Source organism: Labrus bergylta, chromosome 10, assembly GCF_963930695.1.
Source record: "Labrus bergylta chromosome 10, fLabBer1.1, whole genome shotgun sequence".
NCBI classification, from domain to species: domain Eukaryota; kingdom Metazoa; phylum Chordata; class Actinopteri; order Labriformes; family Labridae; genus Labrus; species Labrus bergylta.
In genome coordinates, this window is record NC_089204.1 from 8,849,321 (window position 1) to 8,874,515 (window position 25,195).

General features: G+C 40.1%; 1 protein-coding gene across 1 annotated transcript in view; it reads right to left on the reverse strand.

The window, feature by feature from the left end:
* The window catches only part of LOC109987222 (bifunctional heparan sulfate N-deacetylase/N-sulfotransferase 2), a 30,585-nt gene extending 6,669 nt beyond the window's left edge, over nt 1-23,916 (reverse strand). The window contains exons 1-10 of the mRNA XM_020638241.3: nt 23,765-23,916; nt 9,320-9,369; nt 7,046-8,701; nt 6,289-6,376; nt 4,608-4,762; nt 4,128-4,313; nt 2,851-2,979; nt 1,907-2,089; nt 1,075-1,171; nt 850-973 (exon numbers count right to left, since the gene is read on the reverse strand). Coding sequence (XP_020493897.1) covers nt 850-973; nt 1,075-1,171; nt 1,907-2,089; nt 2,851-2,979; nt 4,128-4,313; nt 4,608-4,762; nt 6,289-6,376; nt 7,046-8,125 — 2,042 coding nt within the window. The 5' untranslated portion in view covers nt 8,126-8,701; nt 9,320-9,369; nt 23,765-23,916. The remainder of the gene's footprint in view (nt 1-849; nt 974-1,074; nt 1,172-1,906; nt 2,090-2,850; nt 2,980-4,127; nt 4,314-4,607; nt 4,763-6,288; nt 6,377-7,045; nt 8,702-9,319; nt 9,370-23,764) is intronic.
* Nucleotides 23,917-25,195: the final 1,279 nt, after the last annotated feature.

The window sequence follows — 25,195 nt, forward strand, 5'->3', positions numbered from 1 at the left end:
AGACAGAAAATGTGGGAAAGACAGAGTGGGCGCTGATATGCATCAAAGGGAACAACACTGATGTATCAAGGACTTGCCTGTGTTCATGGGGAGCCCGCCAATCCAACTGAGCTAAACCAGCGCCCTTCTTACTGCTGTCCTATTGAATTGACTGTGATTTGTCACTTGAGCCAATTGAAGAGACTTTAATCTCTAGAATCTCCTCATCTGTTTCAAACTAGATGCCATTAATAAAGAAATATTTCATATTTTCAACAAGGAATAACACCCTCCAGCCAAGTATAGTAGAGACATTTCTTTAGTGAGCTGGTTAGGCACTTTGAGCAAACAGCAGTGTGACAGCTTCAAGATTGGATTAAGCTTCCGGATTCTTAACTGGTCAAACCAGGTCTTTAAGACTGTTGTTTGAAGCTTCAAACAACAGTGTTAACAGTTTTAGGGTCGCTGTTTTTTCAGTTAATCAATTATCCATTTAGTCTTTAGTGGGTATATTTGTCCTGGCAGCTGTTGTAGGTTCAGTGTCCCTGAAACAAACCGGCATGTGACTACCAGCAGATACCTCTCCACAGCTTAGCAGGGAAACACGGAGAGGGAATATAATACCAAAATATCTTTCAACTTGGCTGAAAGATTTTCATTTCTCCATTTCTACAGTAAAGGCTTGTTAGAAAGAGCACATCATGGTCAGCCCGGCCGGCACCCCATCAGAAAAGAAACATTAAAAAAAATGAGAAATATATATATATATATATATTTTTTTTTTTAAAACATGGCTATGATGTGTTTCTGTTGTGCTAAGCACTGACGACTCTGAGAGCAGTACACAGTGTGTGGTAGTCGTGTTATTACCAGTCAATCCCATTGTCATAATTTGCTCCACTGAAGAACTGGATCTCCTCAAAGGTGGTGGGGCTGGGGAATGAGCTGGTGATTGCTGGATGGAGACTCAGGAATGAATGAAGTGCTGTAGTGCCTGTGAGAAAAGACAAGACACCAGATCGTTATAATGTAAAGAGAAAGAGATGTGGAACATGATTTCCTTTTTCAAGTATCAAAAGACAAAAAGCACATTACCTGTTTTCTGTGGTCCAATAACAAGAAACTTGGGAAGTCTATCACAGGTCTTTTCTTTTGACCAGATATCCTTGTGTCTCTTGTCATGACAAGGGTTCTGGAAAATAGTGCAGCTTGTTTAAGTGTGTTTCACATCCTGAAGCAAATACATTCAACACTTTGGGCAGATTCCAGTGTTTCTGCAAAATCTATTTTCTCAAACCTGTTCAAAGGGAGCCATGGTGTAAGCCCACATTAAGACAAGGTAATTTAATGCATTGTAAATACATCCCCCTCCCCCCCAATTCTAAAGTTTGGAATAAAAAGAGAAGTCATTTTTAATTCTACCCTACTTTGCATCAAATATTTTGTTGGTATAATAGTAATTATTTTGGGTTACTGGCTCGAGGCTCTTCCTCACATGCCTCTGGGTGCAGGGAGAGCCGTTTTGTCTCCTACTCATATCTGTGAAGTAGTCTTACTTTTGGCCCGTTTCTGTGTGAAAGGCTGCGTAAACTTGTGCAACAACAGTGAAAAAAAGACAACTATCCTTTCATGTGAACAGCAAATGGGCAACAGGCACAGCTTAAATCCTGCAATCACACCAAGTTTATCATTGCAGTGAAGACTGTTTTGGGCTAGATTTAGTGACATCATCTCCCACCATGATTATAAAGTTTGCAACACTCCACGGATCATAAGCGTATCAAGCCACAAAGGTGATCCACAGGGGTCATGGATCAACTTGGATCACCACTACCAACTAAAAAATTAACCTTTATAGGGCTGAGCCCCAGCTTTACTTCCGTCTAGCTATAAATGATCTTTACGTTTTTGAATTGAATGAACTGACCTGCCAAAGTGGATCTCTCTCCTCAGGAAAGATCTGGAAGTATTTATCTGCAAGCTGGACAGGCGGCAATGTCTGCAGCCGGAGGTTGGTCCAACACTGGACGAATTTCACCAGAGACTCAAAGGTGTAGAGACCCAGCCGGTCGTTGCCATAGTTTGATAGATGAGTCATAAAGATACTGATCTGGATTGAGAAGATTCAAGTTAAAATCAAGGTCAACTAAACTTTTGATTTGCTGTTTGAGGAGCACGTCCGGTCTCATGTTGTGTTTAGATGTCACGTGCAAGTCGAAAAGCATTTTTTTCTCATTTACGTCAAAACTATAATGCCATGCCTACAATGGATTTTTAATATATATAGTTGACAGAGCATTTAATGCAATGTTAACAGGTAATGAATCTATATGTATCAGTATGTGCCATAGTTCAATGAAACCACTTTAAATGAAGACACAAATATTGTCCCGATTATTCAGTTGTATCAGTTGTAGTGCATAAAGGATATGACTTATATATCACTGACAAGTGGATGCTTCAAATCATAACCATTAATACATATTACATGATCAGAACTAATCATTTTAGAAAGTCAAGTTCTGTCACTTTAGGGCAGTGGTCATTTTGTCTACAGATTCATAAGATAGAGCTCTAATGTTGAGCGAGAATTGTCATGTCATTAACTGAAACTTCAACTGGCAATGGAGATGTTAGATGCATGCTCGTGATGTACGATATAGCATCTCTTTTAAAAGTAGTAGATGATAAAAGCAACCTGATTTGTCTACGCTGCCTTTTGCCTTCCAGTCTGAACTTTGGGCATTTAGATCTAGGGTAGGCTGAGTCTCACAGCAGACCAGTTGAAGAATAAACTACTGTGACTGGACTTTGACTGACTGTCATCTCTACAGCTACAGTAAGTGTGTGAGTGGTGAACTGTTTTCTTACAGGGTTAAGTAGTACAGTGAGGAAGAGTTCTCCTCCCCTGATGCTCTTGTCCAGCTCCTTTGAACCTCCGGGATATTCGTTGTAAAAGATCGTATGGGTAAAGAGACCACAAGTCTGCCTGGGCAGCACCTACAACAACACATAAAGAGAACATCAGCTGTTTGTGGTATATTTTGACAGTGAGGTTGATCTTTGGTGCTTCTTTTTGTGGATATTTAAAATATTTGGTAACATTCTAAATTTTCTTAAAGATAAAAAAACTTAAGTAGAGGGTTTTGCCTTTTACAGACGGGATGTGATAATGTGTGTCTTTTTCTTTTTCTATGGACAGCAGGAGATTCTGCTATGCCTTGTTTGATGGATGGGGTATTTCACAGACTGTTCACTATTTGTATTTGAATAAAGACTCAACTTTAAAATGAGTTTTTCATGCAAAACACACCAAGCTCATGAAACATTGATCAAACTACAACTTATTGGATATCAATAAAGAATGTTTTGTTGCATCCCGTATGTTTCATCTCTAGTGCTCATTGTACTGTATATCTGTAAGTGTAAGAAACTTTGTGACTTAGCCCCATCTTTATCTTACTTCAAAAAGGACTAGTCGTAACCACACACCACCAAGCCAAAGAGATTAGTTGTTTGTTGCGTCCTCATGACTCCTCGCTAAAAGCTTTGGTCTAGGAAATAAAGCTTGTTGTCCACTAATCTGAAGATCTAATCACCAAACCCACCAGTACACATTTAATTGGGGAAGATACCCAACCCAAACCTGCTCTCTGAGATGTGTCCATGTGAATGTATATGTTGGATAATGATGAGCCTTGAATAGCATGGTTGTTGGGCCATTAATGTGAGTGTTTGAATTTTGACATGTAATGTCAACCCCTTTGCATCACTATAGATTAGAAAGGAACTATTTATGTTCAGTCCGATTACATTTGCAGCCAACGGCATGAATCAGTTAGAAGAAGACCAGGATACACCAGTAGTTTACTGGATCAGGGGCATCAAGAGCTGATTTACAGGATCACATTGCAGCTGAATGGGAATTCTTTATTAAACGTGAAGCTAGAATTGTTGCTTGCCAATCATAATATCTCACTACATTATTCAAAACAATGGAACTGCAGTGTTTTGTATTTATCTTCTTAATGATTTTTGTAGCACTTGCGGGAGTCGCAAGGGGTTGAAGTTTGCTAAACTTTGGTTTTGGTTCCTGCTCAAGAAGCAAAAATATTCTGTAAATAACCGATCAAGGACTCTGGTCTGACCTGGATCCCATTGTGGATGAAGCCGCGGCGGTATCGAGCTGGCCTCAGATGTGGATATTCCTCAGTGCTGGTCACCTTGATGCCCCATACAGACTTCCAAGCCTCGTACAGCTGGCTGTGAACTGGGTAAACCCCAGAGTGGTGTGGTGCCACTGCATAGCCCATATCTGTTGGGATGCCATGCTCCTGGAAAGTATGGAGAGAGGACAGCAGGTGCAGCAGAAGGGCAAAAAGGAAAGTAGAAAGTTATGGTTAGGAGAGAGAAGTGCAAAGAGGCTAGGAAGGCTAGCTATGCTAATAAACATTTGAAGTATAGTCCAGTTTATAGTAAAGTCTACAAGTATACTGTATGTTGTAAAAAAGAAAAAAACTCAAATGTTTCTAGTAAAAAAGAAAAACTCCTTCAGTGAAACATGTAGCCACATATCTATACACACCTTTGACCCTCTCCATGTCTGAGGTGTATTAGTGTTTGCTTACCTGAGCAAAGATCTTGTTAAGCCTCATCTGCTCAGCCAAAACACTGACGTTGTGAAAGAGGTGAGGCTGCATGTGGCTCCACATGTGAGGAAACCACCAGAAGTCCATCCTGTGTTGTAGCAGCATGTCATCTCCGCGATCTTCCTCATCAGTACCTGAAAAACGAACACACAAACACTCAGGTATAACCACATTCACAGGCATGTGCCAAGTTTGAGGAGCTTTCAGGTCCTTTAAGCATTTTTTGATTGGCAGGATAAAATAAATTCCACATATGAAAAATAGGTTCTGAGCAGCATCAGGTACAACGCTGAAGTCAAATATAAAATGAAATGCTTTAGCATATTTTAGACTCAGCAATCTCTGGCCGCATCTTGATAATCCAACGATTTCAAAGAATCCACACTCTGGAGGATACAGACTTTGAATGCAGACCATTATGATTTAAGTGAAACTTTATTGGGCCAGTTTATACTTTGGCTTGTTAGGAGAAAACAGTTGAATATGGTTAGTTAATATGAAATACCAGTGAGGCTACTCCCTGCAGAATAAAGCCCTATTTTACACTCAATGCAAAGTGATAAACCGTACACTGCAAGTGACATTGCTGACTGACAAAAACCTGCTCTTTATTCAATGGAGCAGTCATTTTCTGATATTTAGGGTTCTCAATGCTGTTTCTCTGCTTTATATAGCAGCTTTCCTAATCCACTCCTCAGTTAAATATTAGTGAACTATCTGATAAACAAGTGAAATTGTTAACAGGGTGGACATGGAGATTGCAAGCTTTGGTTTTCTCCTCACATCATCGTAGCTCTTTCGATATTGGGCAGCTGTTCTGGTGATGCCAGGGGATGAGGACATACTAACTTCTAAGTCCTCACATGTCTGAACCCCTTGAGAGGGAAATTCCTAATTGAGGTCTGCACAGGACGAATACTCATACCTGAGTACCAAGCTCCTCCTCATATGCTCACTCTATTATGTGCAGTCTCTCTACTTAGGAAAGGCCCTTGTGATTGATTTGGAAGAGATATTACTGCAGGGAGATTTACATCCATTTTTTGCATTATTATATCTCTTCCATTGGCCTGGGTGTTTTGTGCTTGTAAAAAGACAATTGGAAGGAGAGAATTTCAATAAGCCCGTGTTTAAATACTACTGCGCTAGGGTGCGGACATTTTTAAGTGTTTAAACAGGCCTTATAGTTTCAGGATTCTGAACTGTCTTGTAAGGCCTTCAAGGGGCAGCTGTGGCCCTGTGGTCGAGTCTGCCGTCTCTGTACCAAAAGGTCAGGGGTCTGATCCCCAGCTCTTGCAGTCACATGGCAAAGGGTCCTTGGTCCAGTGTGAAGACTAGAAAAATGTCCATCTACCATTTGAGGCCTGTCAGCAAGTGAAATTTCTAGGAAGATGCCCCTGGCATATTAATCATTGCAAATTGAAAGTTATCATAACATACTGTATATTTCAAAATGTATTATTTGGTGTATTTAATAAAAGTTTTAGGTATGTTTTCATAATTCTACCTTTTCTTGTGGGGAAAAAAACCAAACTGTAACCAATCTAAATGAATTCTTTTTTAAAGTGGTGGTTGGTGGACACCTGTGATTGAACATATGGCACAGACAGCTTTCATTCATGACACTAGAAGTCATACAGTAATGTCAGTTGTGTCCTACCTGTGTGATAGAACTTTCCAGAAAATCCTAAATTGAAGGTGAAATTAGGAACCAACGCCCGCAGCTTTGTTTGAGTATTGAGCAATGCCTGTGGAAGGATGAGAAAGACACCGCTGTCACCCTTTATCAATGATTCGAGTGTTGCCTCACACATCTCAGTGCTAGATGAAAAGAAACCTAAACACTAGACATGTACAGAAATATCTTCATACTGGTATCTGTTGGTTTGTGACATGTTTTAATTTGGTCAATCTTTCTAATGAGTCCATTAGATCAGTGTTAGTATAAACTACATAAAAAGGACCATTTATTACATACTTCTTCATGAGAGGGCCATGACAGCATGAACCAATCATGAACTATTCTATGCAAGAAAAATACTTTCTTGTAATCCATTCTGAAGATTGTATTCCAACCAATGTTAAATGAGGACAATTTCATGAGGCCTATATGAAGGCCTATCACAGATATATAGTAGAACAAGTTTTTCAAACATGCTCTGCTCAGATATCTTCAAATTATTTCCTTTGCATAGTAATATGGAAAATAAAAAAGTCTCTTAACAAGCTACATGGATAAGGCTGTCTTTTATTCCATCTATAAATTCAAGTTATCAAGTGCCATATTGTTTACATCTCTAAAACGATTATCCGTCTTTCAAATTCTGTATCCATTAGGCTTAAAGCCCAATCAACCTCTACACGTTGTGACAGGCAACTAATGTAATAAACATCTGATAATGTGCGCTATCACCCACCTCCACATCCGACACCTTCATACGGGTTCCCTCCTTGCCAACAAAGATATCATCCACGTCCACCAGGATGTGGCGGTCCAAGGACAAACACAGTCTCTTCCCTGTCAGGTAGGCAATAGCATCAACAAACACCAGCTTGTGAAGCCAATAGTTAAGATTGTTTCCAAAGAGAACTCTTTGAATGCCATCATGAAGGCCCAAGTCCTGGACCACTGTGGCATGCAGGGCCCTCATGGAGGCAGGTCCAAATTGGGCCAGCGCCTCAGAGGACTTGGTGCTGGCCAAAAGCACTGGTTCATAGGTAGAGTGGTTGGACTGGAAAACCGTCCAGTCATCCCCTGGTAAAGGGCCCTGCTCCACCTGGTTGGGCTTTGTGATGTAGAGTAAGGGAGCATTTGGGTTAATATGGTAGTCCCTGAGTCCCAGGTGTGAGTGTAAAAACAGGGGGAAACCTTTCAGCTGTGCGCTGAGAAGAGAGTTTTCGTTAGCTTTGAAGAAGCCAATGACACCTACTCCATACTCAGCACAGTACTTGTCCAGCAAGTCACGGTTCCAGGCATCCAGATTGACATATTTCAACACATTTTCATAAATGATCAGAGTGTAGCGCCCACGGTTATGCTCTGTCAATGTGGGCATGTCACCTTTACCCGGAGCAATCTCTGTCCGGTAGCGGAAGCGGCTAGATTCTAATATGGCTACAATCTCCTGGCCCAGCTGGGAGTAGATACTCTCTACGAACACCAGAACTACAGGCTGCGTCCTGGAACTGTCCATCGCCTTCACCTGTCGTAGCCGACCTTGGCGCGGGGGAAGGAAAAGTGGAGCCCTCTGGACGCCCAGTCCTCCTCCATCAGCCCCTGTACTTGAGGCCAGTGACATCCCCCCTCCTCCTCCACCACCACAGTCACTGAATGGTAAAGGGGGGGCCTCTTTGATTTTGGGGCTGTTGGAGACATAGTAAGCTAGGAAGGCCATAGACAGCAAGCAGAAGATGATAAGGGCCAGGATGAGGCGGTGAAGCTCCAGCTGGCGGACACCTCTCATTAGCTTCCACACACCCAAGCCTGCACCTACCATGGTGTTGAAGGGGGGAGGCGGGACTGGGCAGCAAGCAGCAGCGGTGAACAGGAAAGGAAGGCAGAGAGGTGGAGTAGGGATGAGAGGAGGAGGGAATGGAGGCGGAAGATTGAGCAGTAGATACTGGCACTGAGCTTTGCTGAGGAATAGCCATTTACACTAGGTCACCATGGCCAGCATTATCCATTACCTGCCCTGCAGCTTTAAGAACACACTCAGATGATTGGATGGAGAAAGACGGACAGAGAGGGGGATAGATAAGTGATGGACGAAATGTTAAATATCAAGAGACTGAAGAGAGAGGAATGGAAGTTCACTCAATTTAAATCCAAAACCAACAGAGCTGATCTCTGTGTGGGGACGAGCTGGGTCCTGAAAATAATGTCCAAAGTTCAGCCTGAGCTGCTTGGTAGATTTCCTCCTTCAAGCAGCTCTTTAGGTGTCACTACCCATGGATATGTGCATTTTCTGATGGTTGTCCGGTCTCTTAACAGTGGGAGATTCTCTTCTGGTGGCCTCTGCTTCGGGGCTGAACCCCCTCAGGCCACCTTGACTTGACATCCCAGGAAATGACACCTTGAGGCAACAGGAAGACAAAGAAATGGGAAAGAAGAGGGTTAGAAGAAGAAGAAGAAAGGAGGAGAATGCGGGTTAAGAAGGACAAGAAGAAATCTATTGATTTAAAAACATTCTGTCAACAATTGTCCTGTACAATTCTAACATGCATGTAGTCCAAGAAGCTCAAGCCTGAATTTTAAGAAGGTAATCAGTTTAAGGAATAACATCGCAATTACACAAACAAAGACCACTCTTGCCAAAATGAAGACAGTAAATAACATGAAGAAACAACGTTTGTAGACAGCTTCAGTTCAAAACAAAAAGTCTCGAGACAAAACCATTTCAATTTTGCAGAAAAAGATATTGCTATTATAAACATCCTGGTGAGATACTGACTGCATCTCCTGCAACTCAGCTTGCCCAGCCCTAGAGCGTACTGCAAGTTTCAGAGCCAATCAATGTGAATCAAAGTAAGACATGCTAGGTACAATGTCAGCAGTCAGTCCCTCATTTAGACATCAAAACCCATTGATATGAGTCAGGAGAGGAAAAAAAAACATTCTGAGAAGGATTGCAGCACTTGTGAGTAAAGCAGAATCTGAAAAGAAATAATGTTGTAGATTGAGAGATTCTTACCTTGTAAACGGTGCATATCTGGAACTTTCTGGAATAAATCTGGAAGACCCCTGCAGGAGAAACAGAAGGGAGGGAGAGGGAAATAAAAAGAGAAGATGAAGGTCAACTGTATTTCTGTATGACAACAAATACAAATCACCTTTTTTTTGGGAATACCAAATCCAAATCACTCCAAACTATCGGTGATAAAAGCAGACTTTCAACCCAAAAGACAAGAAATGCCTTGTCCCTTGTCGGCTTTTCAAACAGGACTTTTAGGTGGGAAGTGTTTCTTTGGGCAGCTAGGGTTAATAAGTCAAATTAAGTCCTTCAGTAATAGATTTTTTTATAGGTAATGTATACACTTTATAATGTAATTTAATTATGAAGGAGACCCCTTGTTTTTACGTGTTTCAATGCTTGGAAACTATACGGGGATTGAAAGAAATCTTTGGAACTTAAAACCTCAGAATTTAGAGTGAAAAGGTCCTGATCACAGAGAAAATGAAAAACTCAACAAAGTAAATCCTGCTTGATAATTTAAAGCTACACAATAAAAATGCACCCTACCGAATACAACTAAGGTTACTGTAGAATGTTTCTTGACAGTGTGTGTTTAAAGTGGTTACAGAAGTGTCATATAATCAAAACGGATGGAGAAAGTATTCATCCCTCATACATCCTATCCCTTACCTTGGTGTAGTAAAGTAACTCTGCATGTGGGTGTAGACCGATATTAAGCTGTCCAATCATTTCAATGGAAGAGTCTTACTCCCCTGATAGGTTAAGTAAAGACTGAGAAAATGGATGAATGGCAATGTGCCTTTCTCTGAATAGGTGGTTTGTGACAACATTGCAGTCTGGATGGTACAGGGGTGTTAGTTAGAGGTGATTATATGCAATCTGTCAGCATCTGGTTCTTCACAATTGAGTGTAGGGGCGTGACTGTATTCATCTGTCAGCACAGGAACACACCTTTTGTAACATGAAAGTGCACAGCTCTGACATTGACTCCTCATTTGTTCTCAATTTAGTTTCAACGGTACATGGCTTCTTGGTTCTCTTGTAATTTCACGATGTTCACTCTGTATTCATTGACTTGTTGTTCTTTATCTAAATGGGGCGGCTGTAGCTCAGTGGGTAGAGTCGTCGCCTCTCAACTGGAAGGTCGAGGGTGCGATCCCCAGCTGAGCAACATGTCCGATGTGTCCTTGGGCAAGACACTTGTGTCGTAGTGTTGTACATCGCTTTGGATAAAAGCGTCTGCTAAATGAATTGTAACATTGTAAACGGGCATGTGTTTAACCTGAAATCTGTCATCAATTTTCTTTTTGATAAAACCCCAAAGAAGCACTGATCAATAAAATATGTATTCAAACTTCAAAGTAGACCATGCTTTAGTTGCTTTTAATACTCTGTGAGATGATTCTCTTGAACAGCATCTAAACACCACTGAGAGTACCACAAAGTACATCTTAATACATACTTAGCACACTCCCATCTAAGTCTTGTGAGTGCGGCATAATGAAATTCCAGAGAGCACAGGCAGATGGGTTGGAGGTGAGGAAGACGAGGGGAGGAAGAGATAAAGCATGGGAGTCCAGGAGGCTAGAGGAGCAGTGTGTTGAAAGTGTGCTCATAATGAACTTCTGCTGTTTAATGGATGACTGAGTAGAGCTGAGCACTCCTTAGGGAGTCACAGAGAACAGCTAGCAGCAGCAGCAACACGAGGGAGCCAGCACGGAACCAGGAGAAGAGAGGAGGCTGTATAAATCTAGTATTCCACTACAACCAGACCACCAGTTCTGTGGCTACCAACATGTTTTATTGTCAAACAGAGTTGAGAAAATTAGGACAATGCAGTCGTATTGCTTTTTTAATTCATAAAAAACAAAACACTTTGAAAACAAAAGCATTTATATAGAGCTAGCAGCTGGTGGCCTTCATCATTCATTCATTTGTTTATCATTAAAAGGTTTAACTTCAGATGAGTGTATGTTATGTTGCTTTTAAAAGGCTTTATATGTGATTTTTCACACTTAAATGTAATAGAAATCAAGTATATCCTCTGAAAATAACTCTGTGAGTCATGACTGTCTACAATGGGTGTAACACCCGAGTCCCACTGTCTGTGATGTTTTCTGAGTTTTCCGAGTCATATCTTCAGTTTGTTTACATCGCCGGGACGGCCGGCTGACTCCTCCCCTCGTGTATAAAAGTTGTTTAACTGAGGGACTAGAGAAAAGAAGAATAACATACTGTACTCACTGCTTAATTGAATGTCACGTAAGCGTTTCTAGATCACGCTCATTTCGGGTAAATTTACATGCAGTGTGAAGATACGAGCATAATAAAGATAACTAGCGTTAGCATGCTAACACAACAATGCAATGTTGGGCGACATCTGCTGGATCAAAAAATTGCATATAAAGCCTTTAAACACCACTGTAACACTGTCAGGGCACATTGTAAACCATATCACACACATGCAGATGCATGTAGTGGTTTGAACTTGTGAGTTGCAGTTTGGCTACAGTGCTTCATCCACCTTTCCCACGTCTGGAGAAAAAGTAAGTAAAGGGAAGTGGAAGTGAAAAAGGGAAGCATGTGGAGTTTTAGAGGCACGTCATGAATTTTACAGCTAAACTCGTTAAAATAGCAGTGCTGATGCTTTCAGTTTATTTTTAGTGTATTTAATATGTATTATGTATCTTTACAGGAAGTTAAGTATTTTAACTAGATGGTGTAATATTCTTTCTGCTTGAAGAGTTACAACTGAAATGTGTATGTAGAACTGAGAAGACTCAGTAAACTTCAAATGGAAAGTTGATAGATTGAATAAGTGTCTGAACCAAGCCCCCTGAACACATTTGCAAGTTGTGTTGAAGTGTGAATTTCTTTATAATTTATTTCATTGCCTAAGTTAACGACAGGCCAAAAAAAAAGCACTTTGCTGATTTCAGGTCTGTGTACTCTCTTAAAGTTAGTGTCTATATATAGTCAGACTGGCTGTGTCCTCGTCATTTCTGGAGTGACATATCTCTGCTTAATCGCTCATGTACATCATAGCAGTGATTAAAATCACAACAGTAGAGGGCTTAGTGAATGTGAGCCACCGGCAAAGAAAGTCAATCAGCCAAACCCCAACTTCATCAACATTAGAGTCAATGTAGGATTCCAACTGGACCCTGTATTCTCTCTATCAAGAATTGTAAATGGACTTGAGCTTGTGTAGCGCTTTTCTAGTCTTCTGACTACTCAAAGTGCTTTTACACCACATGTCACACCTACACATTCACACACTGATGGCAGAGGTTGCTATGTAGTGAGTCCATCAGAAGTAACTAATCCCATTCATACGCTGCTGACAAAGTGAGGTACATCACACTGTGTAAAAGAAAATAAGATGTCAATGCTTGCTCTATTCAATATCAATTTACAAGCTTTATTGGCATGAAGGTAACCGACAATATTGCCAAAGCATCAAATAACAATACAAACAAGTTCAATAACAATAGCAATAATTCAATATATAATTAGAACTGAACATGAAAGAAATCAATTCAAAATGTTTCTCTATTGAGTTCCTGCATCTCTCTCTCCAGTTTAAAGTCTCTGTTTGAGCAGAGAAAGTCAATTATGTAGTCCATCTGCTTGCATGGAAACTCATCCTCCCAGCTGTCTCCTCCAGCTCGACACTGATTACCCCCCCATCGAAACACTGCATGCTGCTCATTATCAAACGACTTCACTTCAGCCTGTGTGTCAGTGACAGCTACACACGGCTGATAAAACACTCCCTTATTAGTCAGGATGTGCTGATCCAGTTTTATATACCTTATTCTGTAAGTCATTAAACAATGTATGTCTGCTGGCACCTAGTCCCCTCACACAATCTAATATATGCTTGCCAAGTGAATAGTTCTACATTACATTAATATTTCTTTATTCATTTATTATTAAATGAAGATTTGACTAACAAACTCTTCCTGGCCTGTAACGTCGGGCCTTTTCAAAGTCATCTGCAGTGTGTTTCTCTGATGTAGCCGTACTCGGAGTTAGCTGAATGAACTGCCTCTGAAGGGTTCTTCTTCGCCAACTGTACACCTTACATAAATGATTTACTCTTATAGGTATGTGGGAGTGGTTGTTGACAGTTCTCCATCCAGGTTTATTTTTTCAGTGGAACACCATGGAAACACCACACACTCGCTCACTGAGTTTAAATGAAAGATGCACATATTGAGATCAGTAACTTCTATGTTTTCTATTGTTGAGAGTTGACAATGATAGCACTTAATCACATACATAGCCAAGTAGTGAGTAGACGCTAAATTACATGGACTAAATAAAGCGGGAGAATTTTAAGTTTGACTGCAGTATTCTGGATTCAAAAATCGTAATCCCACAAAAATGCCTAGTTGGGAGTCTACCCCCCAAATTCCACATATTCCGTGTGTTCCGCCCGCGGTTCGCCGGTGCCACGATTTTGCTTCGTTGGACAGCGTGCGCCCGGCCCTAGTGGATCTGTTTCTGGAACGTGAGCGCAGAGGAGTGCAGCTGTACACACATCACAGGAGAAACTACAAGATCACACCAGAATAAAGAGAAAAACATACAAGCAACATGTAACTTTGTCTTTCTGAGGTAGCTTTGTTGTTTGTTTGGGGCTTGTGTTTTGACACAAAGTCGATACAGGGATGTAAAAGACAAATCGTGAGTCCACGATGTGCCCATTGTAATGTGAGAAAGGACAGTTGAGAAAATGTGTTGACACTGAAGTACACTATTGAAGTATACCGCTGAAGTACAACTCCTGGTTGAAACCAAAGGATCCACCTGAGAGAGGATCATATCGTATTATATCAAGATTATGTTTGTAAATTTGTAAAGTGCTTTGAGGTCTTTAACACACAATCCTCCACAATTGTCTTGTTGGTTGAATGAATCTTTACCAAATCTTGTTCAGCTTTTCTTAATCTCGTCATGTGCTACGTGAAATCAGACTCCCTCTACTAGTGGGGTGATATAAGTCCATTGTCTAAAACAATGGGGAAAGTGTGCAGGTGATACGTGAGTAGGTAGTGTTACACTGTAACACCACAGCCATGGAAATCCTTAACTGAACTAAAGGCAACAGAAACTCCAAGTATTCATTTCTTTTCATGTTGGTTTGTCTTGTTCATTAGTTTATCATTTATAAACTGTCAGTATGGTCATTTGTGCTTCTTGCAGTAGCCTCACACACATCATGGGGGTAGACAGCATTTTCCACGTTTTCATCAGGGAAACAAAGCAGACTAACTTTGCTTGGAAGAATTAATCCCACATCCACACACACTGTGGAGTTATGCTTTGTGCCTGTAGCTTTGATTTCATTTTACACGGGCAGGCGGCCAAAGAACCATTGTTCAAACAGAATTCTACTATTTGTGACTTTTCTGCAATTCCTATTCCGTTCCCTTGTTAAAAACTGCAGAATGCAATGTGTTTAATGTTTTAGAGGAAAAAAAGCAGTTGACGACTCAACAACGTATCAGTACCTCAACTGTCTCTTCATGGGTCCTTAGAGCTTCATTTGCACTAGAACTTCATAAACCTACCTAAACATGTGAAGATGAAAATGTCCTACTAAGATGATCGTGCCAACCCAATCTGTATGAAACTTGAGAAATATTCAGTTAGCGTTGAATCACGCTTTAATGAAATCAAATGTATTATGTCATGAAAACAGTTTTGTTCCAGCTTTTTGATTTGATTAAGACCATGCTTTTAGATTCATTTGCGTCATTACAACAGCACTGCTTAAATTCTGCCTTGATGAAGAAAAGAGTGTTCCATTTTGTTTTTTTCCTGAAACTACTTCAGGGAAGTTTAAATTCAACTACATCATTTTTTTAATCTGTAGTGCATCGGGTGTAGAAGAAAAGAGATTGGGGCGCTACCAACAGTTAAACAATACACACTTTTTGCACAAGCAAGAGAGTATATAGAAAGAACGGCTTGGAAGCAGAGTTTGTAGAATGTATATTCTATGAAGTAAGACCACAGCTGAGGTGAAGAAGTAAGCTTCTCTCTGTTTTCATCGTCAGACTAAATGGGAATGATCAAACTTTAAATCTGATAGAATGTAAAATGTTACATCCATGCAGGATATACAGTATTTATTATTAATATTTACATGTTTATTTTTCTTTTACAAAAATTAAGGGAACATTTTTTTTTGCCAAATTTGTGCACAAAGATACATTAGAATAGAAGATTAACAATGTTTGATACTCAAATTGTTCCAGGGGGACATTACTGTGATATGATTTATAAGGTTTTAATGGGAGATTGTTTCTTTCTTCAATTACACAATTACACACACACATATACACATAAACAAGGTGGGAAAGATATCACCACTGCCTCAATTTGAGCAAAGACAAACCCTGTTATCATCTATGATTACAGCATCGGATGAGGACTTTGTGTTGGCAGCCACTCAATATTTAATTATTTAAATTTTGGGACAGGCAACAACAAAGAAAAGTTAACTGGGGAATCCTTAGTCTTGGTACTGATCTCAGAATGATACCTCAGAGGGCTTGCCTTATGCTCCCGCAAAAGCACCCATAACGACTGCACCTCAACGATACCATGAACCAAACGTAAGTTCAACTGGAACTGATCTCAGACCACAGCGCTACAGATGATGTGAACCTGGATACACAAAAGCATTGCAATCTAACAATTTGTTGACCTAATGGATTTAAATAGGTTTGCACTTTATGACTGACTAACGTCACTGACCATTAGGAGATTTTAAATCCAAATCTTGAAGTGAAGATATATTGTAGAGCAGGGAAATAATAGGAGTGGGCATTATGGCCTGAAAGTAAAATAGAAGACTACAGAAAAGAGATCTTTAAAAAGCTGTTGTGCAATGGTGTTTCTATTTGGATCAAGCTTCGAATGGTGATACTATACACAATCCTAATTAACCAAGAACTATCCGGGATGGAACTAAGAGAGAAGGATGTTAGAAACAGAAGTCAGTGGGTTGGCATAATTTAATGGCTGTCACCACTGACGAGTTAATCGCGATTAATTAAAGGTCTGAATTAATGTGATCTTTTTAAATCAGTTTACCGCATGCTAATTTATTTTGTCTCTTTAAGCAGTGTGTCCCTGTAGTCACTGTGTTTGAAAAGACCAACATGTTGCATCTTTAAATGTCTATCATTTAAAAAAAACTCAGACAGCTCAGCTGACAAGTCAAAAGTAACATTCACCTTCTCCTTTTTACCGTTCCTTTAAGTTGTTTTCATTTAGTTTTTGATCAGTAACGGGTTCCTTTTTCTGATTAAGTTAGTCCTTCCTTTTTTCAAAATGGTTGGATTCAAATAGCCAGACAGTCCAAAGATTCAAACACAAAGTAATAGAATTTCAGACGAGATTAAAAATGTGCTTAATCGTGATTAACTAGTGAATTAAAATTTGTAATCGTTTGAAAGTCCTAAAGAAATATTGCATTATTTGTTTTTGACCAAATACAGGACATTTCACTTTATGTTATCCATGTAGAGGTAAAATCAATTAAAAGCATAGTCAATATAATTTGCTACCTTTAAAGTATAATCTTAAGCAAAAGAAACCCACCACCACCACGTCTTTCTCTTAGCACACTTGGTTCAGCTTTCCCAGCAGCTGTGACAAAGGAAGACACGAAGGGAACAGGTCGAGAGAAATTTCAGAGAAATAACACTAATATACTTTACACACTTGTGTGCCACAGCTGACATAACTTTCCAAGACAAAGGTCACTAGCTTGTGCTGCCAGTGACATACAACCCTAGCACTGCAAGTGTAGCCACAAAAAAAAAAAAATCACAATTAAACCGCTATAATCAATAACGTAAAGGAAAACTAAGATTTCATCAACGCTCTGCACCAAAATAATATCTGGAGAAAGAAAAAAATCAGCATTGATGAAATACTGAGATTCATCAATTTATCTTGGAGTGACTTTTAGAAAGAACATCTGTTATTGATCTGTCTCATGTTGGTGGAAAGCCTATTCCAGGCAGAAGAACTTCTGTAAAAAATACAAGTGCTGAATTGACAATCAAAAGGGTTGCTCCCTTATACCTTAAAGAACAAAGTAAAACACAGTATCTAGTTCTCACTAAAAAGGTAGTGTATTTATCCAAAGGACAGTTCCATGAATGACAAAAGACTAGTTTTTCATCTTGATAAGTTAACAGTACTCACACATATAACCATGGAAATAACTTTCTTTTTAAAAGTACTTTTAGTTTATTGAAACAGATCCGACTTTCCATTTCACACTGCTATACTAAAGGTAAACAAAAACAACTGCATACAAACATTTCTCTTCATAATTTCTCAACTAAAATGCCATTTTAGCTCTAAACCTAAACAACAGCTCAAAAACATCTTCACTTCTCTAAGTACCAGTTCCATAAAAGGTTGAATAATATTCATCCACGATTTCAAAAACAGAAAAAATCCCTCTAAATTGTGGTGTAATGTAACAGCTTGTTGCTGTGAGCAGACAGGACTGTCATGCTGAGGGAGCAGAGGGTGGGGTTAGTTGGCCCGGGCAAAGCTTCCTGCACAAACTATTCATTACGGCCTGCCTACCTGTAGGGCCTTAACATGTTTGAACACACCTCCATACATCAGCCTCTAGGTAGAAACTTTCCACAGACACCTCTGATAATGCCCTGAAACCATTGTTTTTGTATAAAAACACTATTGCACTTTATGTCAGAGTCAGAATCGGGTTTTATTGCCTAGTACATTTACACATGTACAAGGAATTAGACTTGGTGTATTGGTGCTAAACGATTAACAAGGAAATAAAGCAGAACTAGCAACTAGCAGCTTGTTACAGCAGCTTCTGAACTACACCGTTCAGAACACAGACTGTAAGGTCCAGACACACTCGGATCATGTCTAACACCTCAACTTGCCAATTTCTTCTATAAAGTCACTGAGGTTTCATTCAATTTTTAAGTTATCAGACCATTGTTTCCCTTTCAGATCCAAAGAACATCTTCTGATGCAGAAGATCAATGTGATCCCAGTTAAAGAGGACACATTATACCCTTTTTCAAACAACGCTCCCAGAATGCTCCGTTTTGGTGTGTGTGTCTCTTTAAATGCAATGGATTGTCATACATGGATTGAATCCATCTCCTTTTAGATTTTAATTGGTTTTAATTGGACAGTTAGAACTGTCAATGTGAGACACACGTTGGCATGGGTGTGTGATAAAAGCCCTATTCAGAGCAATTCCACTACAGCGCTGTAACGAAGCTCCACCGTCATTACGCCTTAAGACATTCATATTGATCCCGGTGTAATCTCTGTATCCCTATCTTTAAATTCACATTGCCTCACACCATTGCAGAAGCGCAGGAGAGGGCAAGAGAGCACAGCAAAGCGGGAGCTCCACATTCTCACACAGTCAGACATGCACACACACAGTGCTGCACTCCCCCATTCAGCCAAACCTGACTAGCCCTTTAAACACCTCTGTTTTTAAATCTGAAGACAGTACAAAGGGAGAGATCACTTCTTCCCCCCATTATGCCATTCACATTAAAAGCCACATGTCACATATCGCACCCTGAATAGGACTATAAACTTCAGTTAAACACAAGTTGTCAACAGGTTTGTAAGCCTATAGTCTTTTGTTTCCAGGAAAAGTAACCACACGGACATAAATCATTTTTTCTCAATTACCTAAAGAAGTAGTTACTTTTTAATTTAACAATCAATTTGCATTTGATTGGATTGTTGAAATGCTCTATATGCCGGATTATCCAAACAATCTGTAGGAAGACTTCAATTTATTCAAAATTCAGCAGCCAGAGTCCTGACCCGTACGAGAAAATTTGATCATATCCCTTCGGTCCTCAAAACTCTCCATTGGCTCCCCGTACAACACAGAATCACCTTCAAAATCCTCTCATTAGTCCATGAAGCTCTCAAGGGTTCAGCTCCTGAGTACATTTCTGGCCTGCTCACAGACTACAGCCCAACCCGGACCCTCAGGTCATCAGGTGGAGGTCTTTTAGCCATACCCAGAATAAGATCAAAGTCCGGAGAGGGGGCCTTTAGTTACTGTGGTTACTAAGGTTTTGGGTACACCTTCTCTCTGGAACAAACTACCTGCTGACCTGAGATCCATCACTACTGTGTCTACTTTTAAAGCAAAACTCAAAACCTGTTCTCCAAAGCATATGAATAGTTTTTTGTATGTGTGTGTGTGTATGGTCACTTTTGTGGTAACTGATGTTTTCTTTTACCCCCGGAAGGATTGCCACCTTGTTGTGGGTCCGGGGGCTTGCGTGCCTCAATGACCCCAAGAGCTATACCGACAGGAGCTTAGGAGGCTCCTGGTAGGGTCACCCAAATTGGTCAGGTCGAGGGATAGAGGTCTGACAAAGTGCAAATCCACTGGTCCTCCAGGTTGGGGGTTGGGCACAGGGCTAACAAGCCAGTCCCGTAGAAAAAATATTGTTACGGAAACGGCAACAAAGGAAAAAAACACTACTGTGTACAATGAGCCTCCAGAGTTATCGATGATTTCCTTGTGGTGTGTATGAGTTCATTGATTTGATCTCTGGATTGTTATTCATGACTGGGAACACTTGTTTTTGTATGCTGTGTTTTTAATCTCAATGTAAAGCATGTTGAGCTTATTTGTAATGAAATGTGCTTTATAAATAAAAATGCTATTGCTGCGCATTGTATCAAACTGAATCTTTCTATCATTTATTTAATTGGCCCTGAGCCGAGATTTGGAATAGGAATGTCTTGTAAATGAGAGTTACACACACAAAAACATCTGTGTCTTACAGCGCTCGAGAAGTCATTCCAAAACCTCATGGATAACTTTGAACTAACATTTGTTGTTCTTGCACAGGAAAATGGGTGCCTTTGAAAAATGTTGCTCGGAATTCAAAAGCATGGTCACATATCCCTCGTAACTTCGTGCTATCTCTGACTCTGAATCATCTCATTGGTGACACACTGTAGCCCCTAACATGAGGCCTGTTTTATTTGGTTACTTGTCCAGGTGCTCATGTTTACTCAGGCTTGTTCATGTAACTGTATGTGCACTAGTCCAAGCTCTATGAGTAAAACAACTGAAGTGGACAATGCTCTATTGATGAAGAAGAAAAAAAAACTGAGTTCAATAACCAGTTGATGGCCTCCACTCCATTGCTTGTTGTAACTGACTTCCTTTATTGACTTTGTTTGTATTCAAACAATGTGCGTGTTTTTTTTAGCTTGCAGGTTTCAGTCCACATTTGCATGTGGTTGTTCCAAATACATCAAACTGAAGAAAGTTACCAGAAAAATCAAGCAACGCCGCTGACGTCAGGGCTGGGTTTTAATGGCCTTCTTCTCGTGCACAAACACTACCTTCCTGCGAAACCACCTCGGGGCCTTCCTCTTAATTATCAAGTGTTATCTCAACCATCAGTGATATGATATGCTTTCAGGACAGAAGTGGGCCTACGCCTAATTGGCTCTCCACTCAAGAACTGAATAGCACAAGTCACTCAAGCAGAGGGTAAATTCACAGAGGGATATCAGCTTTATATAGCCACCTACTTCTAAATGTGCCTCCTCTGATCCCACTAATCATTTAAACTTCAACAGGAAACCAATTATTAGGATGAAAAAAGGTGATTCAATACATTTTCACATTTAACATTAAAACGCTTACTGAAGTTTGGCCTCATGATCCAGGATGTTACCAACACATGGAATCAAAGGCCTCCTCTCTGATGGCCGGGTGTTTCTGCATCAACACTGGCAAATGTACAAGTGTTTGTTTTTCCCTCATCTGGTTGAAGCCCTGTGGCTAGCAATGTTGATAGTGTCTGTCAAGAGCAAAATACATCAACACAACAGATTGTGATTAAACTTAGTTGTAGAGTCATGTCAGTGCATGATTTCCCATGACTCCTTGAGCCTGCTGACCTTTCCTACTGCTGTCATCAGAGGCCTTTACGTCGAAGCACACAATTCCCTCTGCCAAGATGTTATCGTCTTAGTACTGTTCTTTCTTTTTGTCTGTTTCTTTCATTTGTCTGTTTGTAAGCAGGATTGAGAAAAAAACTTCTGGCTCATTATTCATGAAACCTGGCGGAAGGGTGTAGCTTGGGCCAAGAAGGATCCCATTAAAGTTTGGATCAGATCCACGGCCGACTCACGAATAAGCAATAAAAGCTGATCCAATAACCCACTGTTTTTTTTTACATTCTTAGCATTTATTTTATTTGTATGTATAGATGGTGAGTGTTTTCTGCTTTTAAAAAAAAGTATTTGAAGTATTTCCATTATAGAACTTCACACACAGTTTCAACGCTGAGATGATGATGACACCAAAACAAGCAGAACATAGGTGAACCAGTCTCTTAGGACACACTTACACTAGGCCCAGTTGCCCCATACCGTGCCAAGCATGATTGTCCCGCTCCCCAGACCCCTGCTAGCTCTCACATTGCTCCAGGCTCAACCGGACCTTTAAAATGATAGTTTAGAGGAGCGGTCACATCGATCAGGCTATGTATGTGCTGCATGTTGCCAACTTGTCTCTCGTGCATGAGCAACCGTACCATGCTAAAGCCCACCTCTTCCAACCATGCAGGGCCAAGGAAGTGTACCATGCTTGAGGACCGTACGGAGCACTCGCACAGTCACACTAGTCAAAAAAAACTGGACCTTGGGGGTCAAACGTGCTTGAGCACGCTACGGATTGCCGAGTGTGAGTGCACCTTTAAGCCCCAGGAGTTACACCTGAAGTTACCTCCCTAATAGAATAGCGTTGGGCTGATAGCCGATGCAATCATATATTGCCAGTGGCTAACAGTTATCAAACACAGAGATGACTTGTTCAAATGCTTTCTGTTTCAAAAAAATAATCCTAAAAGTTCATAATCAGTTAAGTGTCCTGAACATATTCAGTTACTAATTCCCAGAGCATGCAGGGCTGCAATGATGCTGATGATAGGGCTATCGGCTGTCAATCACAATACAGAAGCACGTTGTGATATTACATTACCACCTTCTGGTTCAGGAAAAGTAAGTCAACAGAGTAGAAAGCATGGGAGCAGTAAAAGACTTTCTGCAGCGCTCTACATAAACCACAGTTAAGTCTTGTGGTTTGTGGTCAATCTGAGACTTGTTTATGTAAAGGTTACAGACTCTTCTACTGTACCGTCTGAACATTCACAACAGAGAAGCTAAAAAAAAAAAAAACACAAGAGCCAACCAATATTATGCATGTCTTAGGTTAACTATTGATAAATTAAATCTAGTAGGTTTTCACTACGGCAAACGATTATCCTGCTTTAAATATCTAAATTACCTGTTGAATAAAGCGATTCAGGATGCACTGGCAGAACTAACAATTGACAATTCAGGTTGAAGACTGTCTGGTTATCACTGTTAGTCTCCCATGTAGTTTTATATCTTAATCTAAAAAAACAAAAACACTGTCTTTTATCTCATCGCAAACCAGTAACCTTTCACTTACTGGTTCTTTCTTTGCATGTATTCACACATCCTCTCTGTGCTGCTCATTTGCTCTCTGTGCTGCTCATTTGCTCTCTTCCTCTCTCTCTCTCTCTCTCTCTCTCTCTCTAACAGATATTCCACAACAATTCGTGGAAGTTTCCCGTGTTTGCGAAAATCAGGAGCTGACATCCTTCACTGCATCGACTGATTTCTAATCAGAGTTAAAAACACATTCTCACAATCCAGTTATCTGGTGACGATAACTTTAAAAACCCCTTTGTGTTAAAGATCATCACGGCTACCTTTAGTAGAACATCAAACCTGGACCCTGGTGTCTCGGTTACACAGCCCCCCTCCCCTCCCTCCTCTAAACACATTTAAAAACTACATTATCAGAACAATTAGAGCAGAAAAACTCCACATTCAATGAAACACAGCGTTACTTCTGCTTCAGTAAACACAAACATCCCACTGGCATCATGTAAAAAAAAAATACCATAAGCAAGATGTGAAGGGGGCATGAGAAAGAAAGTATTCTAAATAAAACCTTAAAGCAAGTGGGTAAACTTTATCTCTCCTGTTTAAAGGTTGTCGTGGATTGCAGCTAGCAGCTAACAGCTAGCTGTCTAAAGCAACAGTCTACTGCTAGCAGAGCTGACGACACTTTCTCAGAGTGAGAACAAATCTGACATCTTAACAACGTCTGCCACGTTTATCACAACCTGCATGATGCCGGCATGTCCCTTTGTTTTCAAACTGGTGTTAAATATGATAAAAGCAGACTCTGGTGCCTCCACCACTAACATAACTGGGACAGTTCCAGTTAGCTGCTGTGGCTACGACAGCTGCTCCGCACATCGTCTTCAAATCACAGACACTGTCACTAAATACTCCACCTGTCAGTGGTGTGGGACTTACCAGGTCCTGTTCTTTACTGACAGAGATCCAATACGTGAGTAGGAGGACAACAGGCGTTAGGGTTTAGAGTTTAAAGTGAACTTCAGCACGTCGCTGCTTGTTCCGCCATCTTGGATCTGATGGAACCCTGGACTCAACCAAAAGCTGGGATACGGGGGGAGGGCTTGATATGCGCGCCCCCAAATTATTCAACCAATGTTTGTTTTCACAGACTAAAGTCCAAAATTAGACCGAGTACTGTCTTCCACCCGCAGAAGATTGAAGGATTGTCAAAGGTAAAGTTGCCACACGTCTTCTTTGACCTCGTATCACACTCAGGACCCCTTGAATCCACGGTGGTCACAGGGACGTTTCTTTAAACCTGACGTGTTTTTAAGCATTACAGATGTACAGTGCGAAAAAAGTTAACACATTTTTAAATGAGTTTTTAGACAGAAAGTAGTCTAGACTATATATAGACAGAGGAAATATGCCCTTTATTTATTTATATCAGAGTACAGCTCACTTGAAAGGAATTGCTAAATCATTTGATTAATTTATTCTCCAGATTATATTGACACCTGTACATCTTTTACTCCTTCAGTTTTTTCGGCCTTGCAAATAATCTTCCCTTCTTAAAGATTTCGTTTTTACTCGAGAGGATTTCATTAAAATGTCTACAGGATACAGAATATAACAGAGGCTTGACAAGCCTGGCTCTTTAACAATCTCAGTCTGGCCTCATAGATGAAATAAATGACAGAAATAGCCAGTTTATTTTTTTTAAATAATAACAAGATGTTATGCAGCCACGCTGGGAATTTCGGAGAAATAAAATTACTATTTTAAAATCTTAAATGCGACTCCATGTGTAGCCCATAGTTAGATAAGTAGGCCTTTTTGAGTGTTTCACTGTTTAATTTCGAAATAACATTTCCTATTAGGATTTTTCACATGGTTTCTCATTAGTAATGTCTGTTATTAAGCTTATGTCAATTTGGAGGGCATCATTTTGTTCATGTAGACCCAACATATTTATCTTTTCCTTTTCTCAAAGGTGAATAGTTGACATTTAAATGCAAAGGTCAGACATGGGACATAGGCAAGACAAGGCAAGTTTATTTATGTAGCACATTTCAACAACAAGGCAATTCAAAGTGCTTCACACAAGACATCGAAAGCATCATGACAGAGGAAAGAAAAGAAACATTAAAAAATGATCTGAAAATATGTTCAAATCAAAATAATTTAAATGAAATTAATTTAAATGAAAAAATACAAATAAAAAATAAAAGTAAAGAAATGAAAAGAGTTGAAAACAATATTAATTACAGTGCGGAGTAAAAGTTTAAAATCTTATTAAAGCGGTTTAATGAAAGGCAGCTGTAAACAGGTTTGTCTTCAACCTGGATTTAAAAGAGCTGAGAGTTTTAGCAGACCTGCAGTTTTCTG